The sequence below is a fragment of the Nanorana parkeri genome, unplaced genomic scaffold (assembly GCF_000935625.1).
Source record: "Nanorana parkeri isolate BGI_ZX_2015 unplaced genomic scaffold, ASM93562v1 scaffold1645, whole genome shotgun sequence".
Classification (NCBI taxonomy): Eukaryota; Metazoa; Chordata; class Amphibia; order Anura; family Dicroglossidae; genus Nanorana; species Nanorana parkeri.
Genome location: NW_017307913.1, coordinates 69,477 through 89,264, shown reverse-complemented (window position 1 = coordinate 89,264; position 19,788 = coordinate 69,477). Strand labels below are relative to the sequence as shown.

Sequence of the window (19,788 nt, the reverse complement as noted above, 5' to 3'; positions counted from 1 at the left end):
AGATCTCTGCTTCATCAGCTTCTTTTGGGGGGTCCTAGGTGACATTAGGGGTCTTGGAGACCCCTGATGTCTCCATAAAGAGGACCTGTCACATATTTTGCTATCACATAGGGGGGGTTTATTAGCCCCCGTATGTGATAGCAATAAAAAGTTTAGTGAAAAAAAGTCCCCCCCAAAAAAATTGTAAATAACACATAAAAAAGAATTTAAAAAAAAAACAAAACATTTTTTAAAGTCCCCACCCATACATACTTAAGGGTCACAGGAGGACATACACTAACCTCCTCCCGTGACCAAAAAAGCTCAGAGCTACAGCTCACGTTATATACGGAGACCACCGCAGCCGGGACGGAGCCCGACAATGCTGTCGAGATCCACCCAGCTGCGTGAATGACAGCTGGCTCTACCCATCTAGAGGCAAAGCCAGCCGTACCCGCCCCATCCGTTCCTCCAGTCAGTGCTGGAGGATCGGAGCGGGGAAATCCCTGCAGGGAGCCGTGAGTGACAGTCACGGCTCTCTGCAGGGACATGATCGAGAAGTGAGCGAGCGACAGGAAGCGTTCGCTTACTTCCCGATCGATTGAGCCGACGTGTGACAGTCTCATTGTCACACGTCGGCTTGAACTATGAGGATGAGTGATTTTCTCTCACCTCATAGTTCTCCTTTAAGTTAGAAGAATCCATGGACTAGACATACCACTGCCTGAGCAATGGAATTATTTAACACTGTGATCTTAACTCAAAAGTGACATATGTAAATGGTAAAGGAAACAACTTACTTTCCCCCACCACTTGTTAATGATGGTGCTGGCCTTGTGAGCAAATCTGAGATCTGGGAGGATAACTTGGTTTTGGCTGCAGTTTGCTGCTGCACTCTCACTTCTGCTGCATCTGCCAGATGCATTAGTGTCTTGCGTTCTGGGCTCTCTTCGAAATTTTTGCAACCTATACACTTACATATTGAGGAGCACATGATTTTAGCCTGCGGAGAAAATTAACAAAATTGTGAGTGGAGAGAAAGCAAGCAAAGAGCAATAAAGCCAATCATGGAATTATTAAAAAGACTGAAACCATGCTTGAAATATGACTGAATGCACTGTGAAAGGACTGTCCAACTACAGATGGAAATTGTAGCTTTACATTCCTGTAAGGGTAACAATTTTTAGTAAAAAAAGCTGTGGGCAATGTATACTATACTTCCAATACCATTTCATATAAACATTTCCCAAAAGACACGTGATGGCTGCCATCGCCGGTATTGTATTCTTCAAATCAATGCTGTCTGGCTGTCATACTGACCCTCAGACTTTCGTCTTCTGCATACTTGCTGCAGGTCATTTAAAGTATTAGTTACATATTTATTAGGGTTGAAAAAAAGACACAGGACCTGTGTATGTGAGATTTTGAGTCTCTAAGAATTGCCATAGCCTTGTATTTTATGCTCACTAAGGAAAACATCTAAAAGATGTTTTTATTTATCAAAACTCTCAGCAAGTACCACTACCTGGGGAAGGGAGTTCTGCATTTTCACTGCTCATTTAAAGAGACCCTGTCACCATTTTAAAATTGCAGTTAAAAGCGCAGAAAAAAAATTATCAGGTATTTTAAATGCTTACTTACAGTATTTCCATAGGCGATTTTTTTTTCACGTACAATGTGCCTTTGAACTTGCTAGCAGATTTGACTACTCCAAGAAAAATCTACTCCCTAGCACAGCTTCCTCCCTTCTTGCATGTCATGGCCCTATTATCTTCTGCCAGCGTATTTACGGTCTGTGCTGGTCAAACTCTTTCACTCCTTCCCTCCCCACAAAACCTTTTATGTAGCTGCTGGGGAAGGAGTGAAGGGAAATGCTATAGTGTAAATGATGGTGGAGCCCAGCAGGAATCTCAGGCTTTTTGCATGTCTATACTAGTAAAACTTTTACAGGTAATGGCATATATAAAATATAGAGCTGCAACAATTATTCGATTAAGTCGATTAAAATCGACGATGGAAAACGTTGTCAACGTTTTCCCATCATCGATTCGTCAGCTAAAATTCAAATTTCCCACTCGCCGCTGCATGCCACTAATGCCACGCCCACGTCGGTTAAGCCGCTCACGCCACGCCTACAGCGGTAAACCCGCTCACGCAACGCCGCTTACGCCACGCCCACCACACGCTGAGGACATGCGTCTGGCCCTCTCCTCCGGTTGAGCTTCCCAACTCGCCGCGGTCCGCCGACAACCAACAACGCCGCTGCCCGCTGACAACACCGTCATTCAAGGTCAAGTCGAGATCGGCCGGGAGCTTTTTAATGTTTTCCTTTATAATGTATTATTGCTGGGATTTGTAGTTCCTCTATAACTGGTCAGTGGTAATCTGCATTGCGCATTATACAGCACAATGGAGAATACCACCAGCTATAGAGGACTACAAATCCCAGCAATAATACAATATATACAGCGCAATGCAGAATAACACCAGCTACAGAGGACTACAAATCCTAGCAATAGTACATTATAGTATAATGTACTATTGCTACATTCCTCTATAGCTGCTGGTATTCTGCACTGCGCCGCTGTATAATGTACTATATTGCACACCACACTCTTTTTTTACTTCCACCGCGCCAAGCTTGCTCCCGTGATGGACTACAATCTCAATAGAAACTAGTAGTCCATCACTGGAGCCTTTTTTTTTTTTTATCCGATTAATTGAACTTAATAAATCGGCAAAATAATCGTTAGCTGCAGCCCTAATAAAATACATTAAATGAAATATAATCTAACAAAAATATTTTTTTTAAATCAACAGTCTGGCGACAGGGTCTCTTTAATGTCATCAGTATAACCTATGATACATATTAAATCAAATAAATCAGTAGTCAACCTACATTACAGCTGCCACTTTGGAAACTTGACTTCAGCAAATAAAATCTTGTAATAATGCAGATTTTACTGCAGTTGCTAAGAATTATTTGATGCACAAACAAACACAGTGGCTAACAAAGGTCATAGTAGGACTTTAAATGTTAACTTTTAAAAATGACTTCCAGGTTTCCTATAGTAACAATAAAAATCAGCATAGTGCTTTCAAATGCAAACAAAATTAAAAGTAAAACCCACAATTTACCTTAATGTAATGATTGCTCACTCAGGACTATAAAATTATTGACCATGTCCTAATAAAAAGGTAAACCACACACTGCTATTATACAGTTTGCATGAATTATCTACAGGCAGTCCCCGACATACGAACAACACGTACTTACGAACCGGGGTCCAATTGCGCGCGCCCCCCCCTCGAGATTAGTGCCGCTCCCGAGTCCCGATCCTTGCCTCTGCCACCCGCAGGTCCCGCATTTTAGTGACACAACTACATACTCAGTGCCACAGACTTTACTGCGGTTCATTGTAAAAAAACTTTGTACAATGAACTGCAGTAAAGTCGGTGACACTGAGTGACAGCTGTATGTACCGGCGGCTGCGCGGGGATCCGATGCACACAGGCGACTGTAACTGCCTGTCATTTAGTAGAGCTGTTAGCATAACAGTAGCAAATACGAGACTCTGTAGGCACCGCCAGGCAGCCACATCCTGCTGTTTGGGTCATCGTGAGGACCCTCTCCTGTGATCCCTCCCCTCCACTGGCTGCCAAGGATGCAGGAGAAGAGGTGCTGCAGCCTGCATGTGTTAGGTGAGGTTGGGGAGTGTATGGGTGATGGCTGGCTTGGGGGGATTGGGGGACTGTAGCTGGGCTGGTTCTATTCAGCATTGCTGTATAATGATAATACAGCAATGCTGAATACCACCAGCTATACAGGACTACAAGTCCCAGCAACATTATACAAAGCTGATGGTATTCTGCACTGTTGTATAAAGTATTGCTAGAATCTGTAGTCCTGTATAGCTGGTGGCAGGGGTGGAAAATGTACCTGTTCCGACTTGCATACAAATTCAACTTAAGAACAAACCTACAGTCCCTATCTTGTATGTAACCCGGGGACTGCCTGTACTGTATGTTGGAATAACTCTCTAGAACTTAGAGAATCAACCTCACCTCATAGCATTCACAGTAGTTTTTTAAACATCCAGAACGTTTACAGTTGCATCCTTTGCTGTGTCGCCTGTCAGATTCTCCTTCCTTTCCTTTCCCAATTTTTGGTTTGAAAGCTTCAGGATTTCTATCTAGACAAGCCTGGAAGCAAAGTGGAAGATGAAAAGAGGATGTAAAAGGCATGATCAATAAATATCTATACAACAAAGAAATAAAAATGGGGTGCAGTAAATCTAAAATATTTATAAGCAATGTTGCTGCCTTAATTACATACTTATAAGAGAACTATGGGGTAAGTGTTTTTCCCCATAGTTCCCCTAAGGGTCACGGGTGGATATAAACTAGCGCCCTCCCGTGACCCAAAGCTCAGTATATGGCGAGCTACAGCTCGCGGTATATTGAGACCGCTGCAGCCCGGACGGATCCCGACATTACTGTCGAGATCCACCCAGCTGCGTGAGTGACAGCTGGCTCTGCCTATCTAGAGGCAGAGCCAGCTGTACCCACCCCCATCCGTTCCTCCAGTCAGTGCTGGAGGATCGGTGCGGGGAGTAATCCCTGCGGGAAGCAGTGAGTGACAATCACGGCTCTCTGCAGGGACATGATCGAGAAGTGAGCGAGCGACGGTATGTGTTCGCTCACTTCCTGATCTATTGAGCCGACGTGTGACAGTTTAATTGTCACACGTCGGCTCGAAATGCGAGGATGAGTGATTTTCACTCATCTCATAGTCCTCCTTTAATTATCGGTTTGTGTTTTAAATCCATATAGATAGGGAAGAACTCAGACAATTTTTAAAACCGCACAAATGGTATTGTTCTCACCTTGATTGCTTTTTGTCGTTCGTTTTCATGTTCCAGGTTATTGTAGCAGTTTGTACAGTTGCAGTTGTTACAAAACTCTCCATTAGCAAAGCAGTCACAATAGCTAGAATATATGAAAACTAATTAAGAGACATTCTAAAAAAAATTTTATTGCACTTTATTCGCAAAAGGTCACAAGACCTACAATGCATGCTAAAAAAAAAACTAGTACAAAATGTGAAAATCATTTTATGCAGTACAGATGTGAAGTGACTGGTCATCATATGTGCTTTGAACAAAATATATCTTGTACATTTTACTGCATATCTATCACTATATTATTATTTGTATTGATTTAATTTCTTGCATTAGCAGACAACACATTATAACCAATATCTAACATTGTATCTACCATTAAAGACAGCATTGTATCTAGTACGCTGATATGTCATTCAAGTGTTTGAAAATCACCCCAATTATCTGTGTGGGGTCCTAAAGCAAATAAAGCAGTAAACACTTTTCTGGTGCGTTTATAAAAAAAAAGCTACTCACAGTTTTAGGCACAATGACTTTGTGCAATTACATGGCTTTCTTGGACGATTTGCTGATTCTGAAGAAATTATTCTATGAAGTTGAAAGACAAACGGTGAAAAATAATACACTTTTTTATTTTTTTGTTGGTTATACTTTTCAAACAAAATTGAGGCACCAAATCTACTAGTATGTGGTGTAAATGTTAAATTAATTAATCTTTGAAAGATATATAAATGAATTACACAATGGGGACAAAAAGGTCCCCAATTATTATTTGTCCACTCCCTCACATTAAATCTAATTGTCAATCACTGTGAGAGAACCTTTTCATTAATGTGTTTTATCCATTTATTTTTTTAAAAGCTACCATATGGGAATGAAGGTAGAAAAACTAAGATTTTTGTACCCACCATCAAATAATTTACTTGGAGCCCATTGAGGGACACAGGAAGTCATATACTCCCAGGTTATACTGCCACCTACATGAGGATTTGACAAAAATTGTAGGTCAGCCCAAGATAGCCCCTTGTTCTCCCACCATTCCTCAGTTTTCTAACAAAGCAGTACCAAGAGCATGATCAAGAAGGGATGGGCCTTGCTACTAAATATTCCACGGTCAACTGTTACCGGTATTATAACAAAGTGGAAGCAACTGGGAACAACAGCAACTCAGCCACTAAGTGGTAGGCAACGTAGAATGACATAGCGGGGTCAGCGCATGCTGAAGCGAACACAGAATCCCCAACTGTCTGCAGAGTGAATAGCTACAGACCTCCAAACTTCGTGTGGCCTTCAGATCGGCATAACAGTGCGTACAGAGCTACGTGGAATGGGTTTCCATGGCCGAGCAGCTGCACCCAAGCTTTACATCACAATGTAAAGTGCAAAATGCAAAGCATCGGATGCATTGGTGTAAAGCACCCCGCCACTGGACTCTGGAGAAGTAGAGAGGTGTTCTCTGGAGTGACGACTCACGCTTCTCTGTCTGGCAATTTGATGGACATGTCTGGGTTTGGCGGTTGCCAGGAGAACGGTACTTGCCTGACTGCATTGTGCCAAGTGTAAAGTTTGGTGGAGGGGGGATTTTGGAGTGGGGGTTTTTTTCAGGGGTTGGGCTTGGCCCCTTAGTTCCAGTGAAGGGAACTCTTAGGGCATCAGCATACCAAGACATTTTGGACAATTTTATGCTCTCAACTTTGTGGGAACAGTTTGGGGGTGGCCCTGTCCTGTTCCAACATGACTGCGCACAGTGCATAAAGCAAGGTCCATAAAGACCTGGATAAGCGAGTTTGGGGTGGAGGAACTTGACTGGCCTGCACAGAGTCCTGACCCGATCAACCCGATAGAACACCTTTGGAATGAATTAGAGCGGAGACTGTGAGCCCGGCCTTCTCGCCCAACATCAGTACCTGACCTTACAAATGCGCTTCTGGAAAAATGGTCAAACATTCCCATAGACACACTCCTAAACCTTGTGGACGCCTTTGCAGAAGAGTTGAAGCTGTTATAGCGGCAAAGGGTGGGGCAACTCAATATTGAACCCTACGGACTAAGACTCGGATGTCATTAAAGTTCATGTACGTGTAAAGGCAAGCGTCCCAATACTTTTGGCAACATAGTGTATTTCACAATGGACTCCAAAAAAAGGATTTTACAATGGGTACAAAAATCCTATTTTTTTCCTTATCCTTTGGAGGGACACACAGGAAGTCATATACTGTCAAAACATCAAAAAGGAGTCCACCTGCAGGTTGGGTACAGCAAACAAAAGGCTTACAGAATACGCACACAAAAACGACAGAACTGGGGGTTGTCTGTAGTTCAAAGAGCCACCTAAAAAGGACCTTACAGCCAAAGCTGGCATCGGATGAAGTTTTAACATCTACTTGGTAAAACTTGTATAATGTGAACCGAAGACCAGATGGCAGCCTAGCAAAATTGAACAACAGTTGCCTGTTGGCAAAGAGCTCAAAAGGGAACTTACAGATCTAGTTAAATACCAATTCTAGTAAAAAAGTTTCTTAAAAAGAAAGGGTGGCACCTAATCATTGAGACCACAAGCTTGAATAATGGTCTCTCTGAGCCACCAAGACATGGTGGAAATGAGAAGTTATTTCACCCTTATCCATCAGGAATATATATGTATAAAAAAAAGTGAGTTTCTCAAAAGGAAGCAGAGGCTTCGAGACAAGCTCTTGCAGCCAGAACTACAACTAGGCAATGAATGCAAATCTTCTGATTAAATGGAACCAGACAGAGGGATGGAAGAACAATGTCCAGGTTGAGGATAAAGGCCAAAACTACCTTAGCAAATTCTGGGCCTCTACACTACCTTGTCCTTGGGCAAGACTAGAAAATGTTCTTTCCAGGATGAGGCCACCAGCTCAGATATTCAACTCACCGAGGTGATGGCAACAAGAAAATCTACCTTGTGGGTGAAAGTGGAAAAGGAAATATCACTAATGGGATCAATGGGCAGAGAGAATATCTTCAGTTGTGACATGCCATCATAGCACGAGTCAAGCCTTTTGTTTAAGCTTTTTTGATAACCAAGGTGGCTCAGTCAAATGTGAAAAAATGACTTAATTATAAGGATTTATGATGCCTTATTGACTGGTCAGATCTCTAAGCAAACGTTGCCGTGTTGGGATAATACCCCAAAGGTATCTCTGTCACCTACAAAGAGATTGACGCAATTATTTATTTTACATGGGGTATATTATACTGCCCAAAAATTATTCTGCGTGTAAAGGAGGTATTCAGGGGCATGTCCTAGATGTCAGGGGGAACCTAGGAATCAGACTCTTATGCTGTGGAAATGCCCCAAACTTTTTCGCTACTGGGAGTTGCGACTTCAATTAATAATGCACACCATGCAGACATACCTCTAGACCCTACGGTTTGTTTGTTGAACTTTGTTAAAGAAAACAATATTCCTCCAGAGGTCTGTTCCAAATAATGCGGCTTATTTTGGTGGCGAGAAAGTTGATAACTTCAAAATGGTTACCCCCAACCAGCCTACTTTGGAGGAATGGTGTACTGAAGTTAAACTTATGCTACCAAAGGAAAAGTTGGTTTATCATCATAGGGATTGCCCACAGAGGCACTCAAAGTTGTGGGACCTGTGGATGATGGTACCTGGCTCTAGTTATGAGCCACCTGCTCTAGTTATGAGCCATCTACTTTGCTAACTTGCTGTTCTTTTAAATTGATATGTGGTGGTTCTCTATTTTGCTCTATTTCCTATGCATACTGTGTATGCTGTACTATATTCACAGGGGTATGGACAGTACTTTATTAATGTGGTTGGCTTGATTTGGTTTCCTTCTGTTTATTTGGTCGTACCATCACTACTACCCTGTTTTGTAGTTTCTTGCTAAATTTCATTGACTGCCTCCATAGTTCTATGTATTTTATGGTTATACTACTGGATGATGGTACCTCCCACCGTTCTCCTTTGAATTTTGCCCAATTTATGATGGAAGTAGAAAAAGTTACTGTATTTTGGAGGATGATGTAATTGGTACGTTTCTTCTTTATCTGTGTTTGTAGTCTTTTTTACAAACAAAAACTTTAATAAAAATAAGAATAAGAAAAAAAAGAAAGATAAATGGCAGGAAAAAGAGCATGTTTGCCACTTAACTTAGCAGATGATGTCAGCGCTCTATCCCTCAGCGTTAAACCCTTTTGCGTTAAAATCGATGGTAAGGAGGGAAATTTAAAGCCAACTGGGTGTCCAAATAATGAGGTAGCGTCCAGTGCTCAGCCCAAAGTGAACCTTCAGAGACAGTTTGCCAGTGTTGAATCCCCCCATAGGCTGTAGTTTAACGTGACAGTATAAGACTTCTTGTGTCCCTCAATGGACAAGAAAGAAAATATTTTCCAATTTGGGCCTTCCTCCCACATATACTGAAATGGATCTGTATTAAAGTTATACAGATAAACTATAAAGAGCTCTATCTAGCATCATGTGTCATTGTCACCAGGGAACTGCAGTTCTTGAAGTCGCTATTTGCAGATTAAAATAAATCAATCCTGGCTTTGTGACTCTACAAACTATACCAACATAAATGCAGGCACCTTTAAGTGCTTTACATAACTGTTAGCAATTTAGCAAGTTTAATGTGGATACAGGTTCACTTTCAGTATATGCTTTTTCAGTAATAAGTAAATAAATATTTACATAAACATACTATTGTACACTGAGTGGCCAGATTATTATGACCACCCTATCAGTACTTCGTTGGGCCACGAGATGACTTTGTTGGGCCGCCACGTGACTCCACAAGATGTTGAAAGGTTATGCGAGGAATCTGACATTGCACTGTTGCCCTTCTGTTGTCTTGTACCAGTCTTGCCACTCTCCGTTCTGCCCTAACATTGACTAGTCGCTGACGGCCACAATTCGCACGCTCAGACCCAGATTTTCGTCTGACAGTCCAGTCTTTAAACACTTTAACAACAGCTGCTCTTGAACATTTAACGAATTCTGCTGTTTTGCTGATACTCGCTCCATGGCTCCGAGCGCCAACAATCATCCCACGTTCAAAGGCTGTTAAATCGCGTTGTTTACCCGTATCTTCAGAAAAAATTACTTCTACTGTAGTGGGAAACAACCTGCTTCCCTATTTATAATAGTCTGGCCCTCTAGCAACTTCAGCGCGAAATTATAGCTAATTTGCCTACAAACGTCAGGTGGTCATAATAATCTGGCCACTCAGTGTATATATGCTATTTATTTTATAATGTACATATTTACTTTTAGATCCAATTCTTTACAATACATCGATTTAAAAATTACAAAACAAAAATTATATTCACCCATTTAGTGGTCCCCGAGGCTGATTCTGTGAACTCTGAGTCCCAGATAATCCTGCATTGCTTGCTATGGAAACATATGAAGACTGCTGCAACTGTGCAAAGGAGAGGGGAAAAAAAAAGTTAACTGATGTTCACAACAACGTTTCAAAATCCACACTTGACAGGTTAGTAAACTATGCAGCTTAGCTTTATAAACTGACTAACACTGGTCAGTAAAAACTCAAACATGTTATACCAAACCTCTGCTCAAAATAAAACAAACAAAAAAAAACCAAAAAGATGAGAAATTCGACTTTGACTCTTTACAATAAATAATTATGTATAACTGGTGTTTGTAACTTCTGCAAATGGTTTTTTTTTTACCACACACTGTTAGAATTTTGGCGGATACACTGGAATTGGCCAAAATCCTTACAGTGGGTGGCGGACCTGCCGCCTCAAGAAAAGTCAATCACTGAATCAACTTGTCAAAGACACTGGGCTAAACATTTTCAGCAGTGACTGCAGCCATTCCGCTGTCAGACAACAATAGAGTGAAAGGAGAAAATGGTTAGATTTTTTTTTTTTCCATTTGGCATGCGCTCAGGTTTCGAATGCTGCCTATAACCCTAAGGAGATTCCCTCTCTCTTCCTGTTGACATCCTGTGACTGGCAAAAGTAGTGAGAGGAAATATCCCCAATGGGCGCAAAGAAATCAATAAGAAAACAAGTTCTAACCCTTCCCCATTCTGTCCAAAACAAAGGGGGGGGGGGGGGGGGGGGGGGGGTGATGTGTGGGGAGGAGGGTGCAGGCAATGGTGATCTATATTCCCTGGATCAACAATCTCTGATGCTTAATATACCTATAATAACTCAATATCCAGTAATATTCTGTGCATTTAGGAATACATCCAGATTTTTTTTTTTTAAACAATTAACTGAGCTAGCTAGAACTAACTCCTGGGGGAGTCTATTCCATTGTCCATTCATTAATACCTAGCAAAAATAAAGCTGTTGTAAAACTGCCTTAAAACCAATTATTCATAATGTTTATGATCTGTAAATTAACAAAAGTTTTAATTTTGAAAATAATATTTAACTAAATCTAGGTATGTTTGTGGGGGAACTAACACTTTAACAACAGCTGCTCTTGAACATTTAACGAATTCTGCTGTTTTGCTGATACTCGCTCCATGGCTCCGAGCGCCAACAATCATCCCACGTTCAAAGGCTGTTAAATCGCGTTGTTTACCCGTATCTTCAGAAAAAATCACTTCTACTGTAGTGGGAAACAACCTGCTTCCCTATTTATAATAGTCTGGCCCTCTAGCAACTTCAGCGCGAAATTATAGCTAATTTGCCTACAAACGTCAGGTGGTCATAATAATCTGGCCACTCAGTGTATATATGCTATTTATTTTATAATGTACATATTTACTTTTAGATCCAATTCTTTACAATACATCGATTTAAAAATTACAAAACAAAAATTATATTCACCCATTTAGTGGTCCCCGAGGCTGATTCTGTGAACTCTGAGTCCCAGATAATCCTGCATTGCTTGCTATGGAAACATATGAAGACTGCTGCAACTGTGCAAAGGAGAGGGGAAAAAAAAAGTTAACTGATGTTCACAACAACGTTTCAAAATCCACACTTGACAGGTTAGTAAACTATGCAGCTTAGCTTTATAAACTGACTAACACTGGTCAGTAAAAACTCAAACATGTTATACCAAACCTCTGCTCAAAATAAAACAAACAAAAAAAAACCAAAAAGATGAGAAATTCGACTTTGACTCTTTACAATAAATAATTATGTATAACTGGTGTTTGTAACTTCTGCAAATGGTTTTTTTTTTACCACACACTGTTAGAATTTTGGCGGATACACTGGAATTGGCCAAAATCCTTACAGTGGGTGGCGGACCTGCCGCCTCAAGAAAAGTCAATCACTGAATCAACTTGTCAAAGACACTGGGCTAAACATTTTCAGCAGTGACTGCAGCCATTCCGCTGTCAGACAACAATAGAGTGAAAGGAGAAAATGGTTAGATTTTTTTTTTTTCCATTTGGCATGCGCTCAGGTTTCGAATGCTGCCTATAACCCTAAGGAGATTCCCTCTCTCTTCCTGTTGACATCCTGTGACTGGCAAAAGTAGTCAGAGGAAATATCCCCACTGGGCGCAAAGAAGTGTAACTATTTCCTTTACCCTCCCCCCACAGTTTATATATTTCTACCTATTACTGTACTCATCACCACCTGCTCATTCTGAATACACATGCCAGGGTTACCTCCAGGACACTGGGGCATGTTCACCCGTATAAAACTCCCTCTCTTCTGACTTCTCTCACACTTCTGCTTCTCCTGACTTCAGGGGATATCTCTCCCAGTCCTGGCCCTCTCTTTTCTAATACTCACCCTCCAAACCAGCACTGCCTTTCCCCTGGCAGCAGCTGTAATCCGCGCACCCCGATATCTATTCCCCTGCTTCCTAGAACCCGTCCTTCTTTCTCATGTGCCCTCTGGAATGCCCGCTCTGTCTGTAACAAACTCACCGCTGTGCATGATCTTATCTCTAATTCCTTTAACATGCTAGCAGTTACTGAAACCTGGCTTCAGGAATCCGACTCTGCCAACTCTGCCTACCCTGCTGCCCTCTCCCATGGTGGCCTCCAATGGACGCACTCACCCAGACCCAATGGACGGAAAGCAGGTAGAGTGGGAAACCTATCCCTGCAATGCACAGAGAAGTAGATACCCCCAGAATGGTTGAGAGGTTTGGGTCACCCATAGCAGCAGGACAGTCCCCTCTGTGTGACGGTATTACCGTTAGGCCCAAAGTGTATAGCAAGGCCTCAGGTAGTCACAAACTCAGGCAGCAGGTGCTGATGAGGGTCAGACAGCTGGAGATGTCCAGGTCACTGTAGGAACAGGCCAGAAGTCGGAGTTTCACATGGTGCTTTGCAAAGCAGGAGTAGGAGCAGGGTTTTTACCATTATACAGGATTGCACAGCACTTTACAAAGTGAAGGGAGACAGTACAGTTGCAATACAATTCAATACAGGAGTGTTAGGAGGGCCCAGCTTGCAAGAGCTTACAATCTAGAAGAAGGGGTAAGCAATATAAAAGGCATTGTGAGGCATGAGCTGTTGGAAGAAGTAAAAGGTACAGTTACTATGTGGAGGTAGGCTAGGTAGGTAGCTACAGTTACTATGTGGAGGTAGGCTAGGTAGGTAGCTACGGTTACTATGTGGAGGTAGGCTAGGCTTCCCTTAAGTGAGCAGGGTGATGATTTCTCTATGCTGACTAGTGGAAAAGAGAGTTTAGAGCGCACACTCGACACTCCACCCAGCAGATGATGTCAGCGCTCAGCCCTCATTATTAAACCCTTTCTGCAGTGAAACCCATGGTAGTGGGAAATTTAAAAGGCACCCAATCGGTCTACTCAACAGAGTGAGTCTCCATTAAGGCATTGACATAGCTCTGGGCATGCAAAGTGCTCTGTGGCAAACGTTAATCAATACATGAGGTCTAGAAAGCTCCACAAGCATAACCCAGTGCACAGAGGTCACACTCCAGGCTAACCCCCGCAACATCTAGTCCCATTGGGTCTGGATACAGTACTCTAAAGCCAAGTTGAGGAATGGCTGATCTGGATAATGGCCATGTAGAGATCAGCTTAGGCAGCGATGTAGTGAGAAATCTTTGTTGAAATCAATAGGAGGAAGACATTTTTCTCAGCAGGCCTGAAGAAAAGGCGTCCTTCTTCCTAAGTTACTAGCACAAAAACTGAGGCATGCTGGACAGAGGAGTTTATCCTGAGGCTGATCTACAATATTTTGTTTGCCAGTGTCCAATCCTCCTCTAGGTGGCAGTATAACCTGACAGTATCTAATTAATGGGGTCCCTCAATGAGCAAAAAGGAAAAACAGTTTTTGCTGGAGTAAGGCTCCAATTATTTTAATTAGACTACATGGGAAGTTTGAAGAGTGGAAATGAAAACCCCTAGGTCACAAAATGTGTTTTAGGCTACCAGTGACTAGAGTGCTTCCCAAAGAAAAAACAATATACTCAATGGCAGGGTACAAATAAATAAGCTATGCCCCTTATGTATTATCTAGGGATGCACCGATACCGATACTGGTATCGATATCGGTGCCGATACCGAGTATTTGGGCGAGTACTCGTACTCGCCCAAATGCTCCAATGCCTAGTCAATAATTCCTATATCAGGAAGCCGGGCAGCGTGTCATTACATGCTGTCCGTTTTCCTGATTGGCCGAGAAGCGGCTCCATGCTCTCTCATCAATTGTGATGAGAGAGCATGGAGCCGACTTCCCGGCCAATCAGGAAGCCGGGCGCCGTGTAATGACGCAGCGCCCGGCATTCTGATTGGCCAGGAAGCCGGCTTCATGCTCCCTCATCATCTCATGACGAGGGAGCATGGAGCCGGCCTACCGGCCAAATCAGAAAGCTGGGTGCCACGTCATTACACGGCGCCCGGCTTCTATGATTGGCCAGCAATGCGGCTGTGGCTGGGTACCGGAGGAAGGCCGCTGCTGGCTGGAGGCCCCGGGGGTGACAGGCTGGACATGCCGAGGTGAGAGGGGACAGAGATCCGCACTGCAGAGACATGCTGGATCTTATTATTATGGGGATTCGTATGGGACGGCTTTCTTGTTAATCAGGAAGCCGGGTGGCGAGTCTTTACACGCTGCCCGGCTAATCAGGAAGCCAGGTGGAGAGTCATTAATTACACGCCACCTGGCTTCCTGAATGGGACTTCCGGTACTCGGTAATTAGTATCGGCGAGTACTGAAAAAAAGTATCGGTACTCGGTACCAAAATACCGGTATCGGTGCATCCCTAGTATTATCATGCTAAATTTTAAAGTATAAATGCAGTGTCACTTTACATTATTGATCTGAAGTAGAATTCCATCCACAAGGTGTGCCTTCTATTTTTTTTTTTTTTTTTTCTGGTGGCAACAAGGAACAAGAAAATCTCCAACAGGGAAACAGACAGCAATAAATCCTAACAGAGCTTGCAATTTGCTTATATAATGGGAGTATAAAAAAAAATAATTTAGTAGAAAGAAACAGGTTATTACTACCATTGTCCAAGTGATACCTATTCCCCTCATTTTCTTTTAATATATGTACCCAATTTCTTATCCTGGTGTTATATGGGCAGAAGGAGAGAGGAAATTTCCAAATGGAGGAAGAATAGTAGGCCTTAGATGCAGACAAAGTACTTATGAGGAAAGTTTTGAAGGATGACTGTCTAGCACCTAAAGTCCCACCAAAATATCCTCCAGAAGCTCTAGATGCACCCAGGATGACTACCTATCACCTATAGTCCCACCAAGATATCCTCTTGAAGCTCTAGATACACCGAATTTCTTCCTGCTAATGAAAAAATTAGACAAAGCTAAAACTAAGCTAAAGTTAATGAATGCTCCTGAATTTCTTGAGGATCATTAATTCAGTTCACGGAATACACATACTAATTTCCAAGAGATGTGTGGTTTGTTTTTTAATCTTACAAGATTACTCTACAATAGGATTGCATTTTCCATGGATAGTGGGGTACAGTGCTGTGGCCCAGATTGGCAGAGGTTGAAGAGATTACTATGTAATCACTAACCTGAGTAACATACTGAGCAGGTAGGACAGCATAGCCAACGTTTCCAGTTCCTGGAGCAGGCGTCAGAACAGTACCTGGAGGAAGATTAGTGAGGTTAGGCTGAATCTGTGCCAATGGTGTAGCAGGCATGAGCAGTCGCTGCTGTGGTTGGCTGGTGGTCACGATCTGTGTAGCTGCATTTAATGGCTTTGGGGCCACCTGAAATGAGAAAGACGCTAGTAAGCACATATATAGCACAGGTAGAATATTGATGTAAACGTAATTAAATTATTTGTCAAAACGTTTAACCTGCTCCCGATAAAGGTATATTTGTAAATAACCTCTCACATGGACAAGTGCACGTATCATGTTTAAATATATTCACCGTATTGGTATAGTGTAAGTGTTACATTGTTAGGTTGTAAAAAATTTAATTTTTGTAATTAACGTAAAATCAATTTTTTTTAGAGTCCATTGGGGGGGGGGCACAGTAATTCAGATTGTACTGCCACTTGCAGCAGGTTGGGATATTGGAAAACAAAAAAGTTGTAAGCCACCCCCCCATATAACCACTCCTCTACCCAGCATTCTTCACTTTTGTGAGCAAGCAGCACACAAGAACATTTAAACAAGGGGAGTATGCCAAAGAGCAGTGGAGGCTAGAGGATCAACCTTTTGCTCAAACTAGGGCAGCAGAGTTGAAACCCTAGGATAAGTGGTCCCCAAAGGGAACTGTAGACAAAATAAGTCCACAAGAGAAGACCATCTGGTCTACAAATGAAAGGCCCAAGCCTTACACTTACAACAGTTGGAATCAGGGCGGGAAATAACTAGAATAGGAATGAGGTTGCCTAGGCAGAAAACCCATCCACATGAGATATCCAAAGAAAAGAAGCTTCACAGTTTAATATCCAAAACGATAGCAAAAAGACGTCTGACGCTGGTAACAGCCCAGTGGTGCTAGCCCTGAAGTGATCCTGACTGACTTGGGATGTATCCATACAAGGAAAGGCCAGGGTGAAAGTATACTAAAATAAGCTCTGGTCACCTCCATACTAAAAAAGAACCGAAGGACGCAGGACCCCACCAGTCAAAAAAAAAACATCAGACTAATTTCCTTGCTCCTGTTTACGTTTAAACCTTCTTCAACTCCTAGTCCAATCTGGCTTTCTCCCGCAACACATTACAGGAAATTCTTTACTAAAACTAATGACTTGCTAACTGCTAAAACCAATCCAACGACCACTACTCCATACTTATGCTCTAAGCCCCCATTCACACCTAGGCGTATTGTAATATGCACGTCTGTCGCGCGTTTTTTTTACCGCGATTCGCGGTAAAAAAGTTGCGACCGTCGCGCGATTCCAAAGGCTACTTGGCTGTATCCCAATGGAAAACGCCCTACAAAAACGGCCCAAAGTAGTCCCGGGACCTTTTCAGGCGTGGGCTGTTTTGTAGGGCGTTAGGGACGGGCGGAAATACGGCAAGGTGGGAACGAGGGCATTGACTACAATGCAATTTATATTTTTGACCGTTTTGTAGAGCGTTCGTCGAGCGTAGAACGCCCTACAAAACGGTCAGGTGTGAACGAGGCCTTAGGCTTTCTGCTTCCTTTGACACAATCAATCACATGCTCTTCAAAAAAACAAAGAAAAAACAAACAAATTCACTATCTTGGCCTCAAAGACACTGCTCTCTCATGGTTCTCCAACAATCTTCCTCAAGCCCCTTCTATTCTCCATTTTTACCTCCTCCCTCGGTTAGTTGATAACCTCCTATGGCTCCCAATACCACCTCTATTCTGATGAAACCCAAATCTATCTCTTTACTCACCCCTTTTGCTTCCTCATGCATCCCTAATTCACTCACCAACAAAAATGTCAAACTCAATCTGTCCAAATCTGAGCTAACTATTTCCTACTCCGTGTTTCCCTCGTCCAACTTCTCCATCTTGACCAACAGCACAAAGATCAACCCCTACCCACAGACCTGGATTCTAGGTGTAATCCTGTATTCTGAAAACTCATTTAAGACCCACTGTCACTATCCAAATCTTGCTGCCTTAACCACCTCCACATTTCCAAAATTCGCCCCTTCTTAACAAATGACACCACAAAGCTTCTAATGCATGCCCTTGTTATCTCTTGCCTTCACTATTGCAAAGCTAGCAAAAAAATATATATATATATATTTTGTTTTGGCAGAGTTGAAACAAAAAAAGGTATGCTGGGTAAAGGAGCGGTTATACAGTGGCTGGCTTACAACTTCTTTGTTTGACAGTGTCCTAACCGCCTGTAGGCAACCGTAGAACCCAACTGTTTGAGTTTCTGCGTCCCTCAATGGACGATGAAGAAAAGACATGTCCATTGAGGTTAAACAACGGCAAAAATAAATACTGTAAATTAAAAATCTGCATTCTCAGAACTTTAAAATGTACAGATACACCAGAGGAAGGAAAGAAAAAACTTTTGTTTTTTTCAACAATCTACAGAGACAGCAAAAACTAGCTCATGCGAAGTCTTATTTCACAGCTCCATCTGTAAAGAACCCTTTCTGTATGCAGAGGTTAAACCTCTTTATGCTTTCATTATTTTCAATAACCTTAAAGTGGTCAAACTTTCCACCAAGTTAACAATATGGACCATTTGTGTATTTATACAAGGTGATCATATTCTTCCATAAATGCCTCATGTCTACTGAAAATAATTTCAGTTAATATTTCCTCACAACTGAGGTCCTCCATATCTCCTATTAATTTAACTGCCCTCCACTGCACACTCTCACTACAAGTTGGACGTGAATATAGACTATAGGTCTCCCTAGGCTGTAGATTATAGGCCTACAACTCTACCTCCTCCTCTCTTCCTCTTTCCGTGGCGGTCCCCCAAGGTTCTATCCTTGGGATCCTTCTATTCTCTGTCTACACCTCCTCCCTTGGTCAGTTGATAACCTCCCATGGCTTCTAGTACCATCTCTATGCTGACAGCACCCAAATCTATCTCTCCACTCCTCAGCTCACCCCCCGTCTCCTCACATATCACTAATCTACTCACAGACATATAAACATAGATGTTAAACCACTTCTTCAAACTCAATCTGTCCAAAACTGAGCGTATAATATTTTCTCCTCTACGTGTTCCCTCCCCTGACTCCTCCATCACATTCAACAGCACAACGATTAACCCCTCCCATCAAGCCAGCGTGCTCAGAGTAATCCATGATTCTGAGCTCTCCTTTCAGCCCCACATCCAATCACTATTTAAATCTTGCCGACTCAAGCTCCATAACATTTCCAAAATACGCCCCTTTTTAACAAACAAAACCACAAAGCTTCTAATTCACTCCCTTATAATCTCTCGCCTCGACTACTGTAACTCCCTCCTTGTTGGCCTACCACTAAACAGGCTATCCCCCCTTCAGTCTATCATGAATGCTGCCGCCAGACTCATCCACCTCACCAACCGTTCAGTGTCTGCCGCCCCTCTCTGCCAATCTCTCCACTGGCTAATTGCCCAACAAATACAATTCAAACTGCTACCAACTACAAAGTCATTCACAACTCTACCCCCGACTACATGACCAACCTCATCTCAAAATATCACCCAAACTGTCCTCTCAAGACCACCTCCTCCAATGCTCGCCTCCAGGACTTCTCCAGAGTGTCTCCTATCCTCTGGAACTCCCTACCCCAGTCTGTCAACTTACCTCCCACTCTGCCCACCTTTAGGCGATCCTTGAAAATGCATCTCTTCAGGGAAGCCTATCCCACCTTCTTTTACTTCTTCCACTAACTCAATCTAAACAGTTATTACCTTTTGTTATCACTTGCCCCTCCTACCAGATTGTAAGCTCTCACATGCAGGGCCCTCCTAACCCTATTGTACTGAAATTGTATTTTAACTGAATTATCTCCCTACATTTTGTAAAGTGCTGCGCAAACTTTTGGCGCAATATAAATCCTGTATAATAACAACAGGTTCAC

General features: G+C 42.5%; 1 protein-coding gene across 1 annotated transcript in view; it reads right to left on the bottom strand.

Annotated features, from left to right (window-relative positions):
- Nucleotides 1-19,788, bottom strand: part of LIN54 (lin-54 DREAM MuvB core complex component) — a 36,288-nt gene that overhangs the window by 1,168 nt on the left and 15,332 nt on the right. Inside the window, exons 7-12 of the mRNA XM_018570975.1 lie at nt 15,828-16,025; nt 11,679-11,770; nt 5,397-5,468; nt 4,866-4,968; nt 4,045-4,182; nt 780-982 (exon numbers count right to left, since the gene is read on the bottom strand). Of these exons, the coding sequence (XP_018426477.1) occupies nt 780-982; nt 4,045-4,182; nt 4,866-4,968; nt 5,397-5,468; nt 11,679-11,770; nt 15,828-16,025 (806 nt within the window). The remainder of the gene's footprint in view (nt 1-779; nt 983-4,044; nt 4,183-4,865; nt 4,969-5,396; nt 5,469-11,678; nt 11,771-15,827; nt 16,026-19,788) is intronic.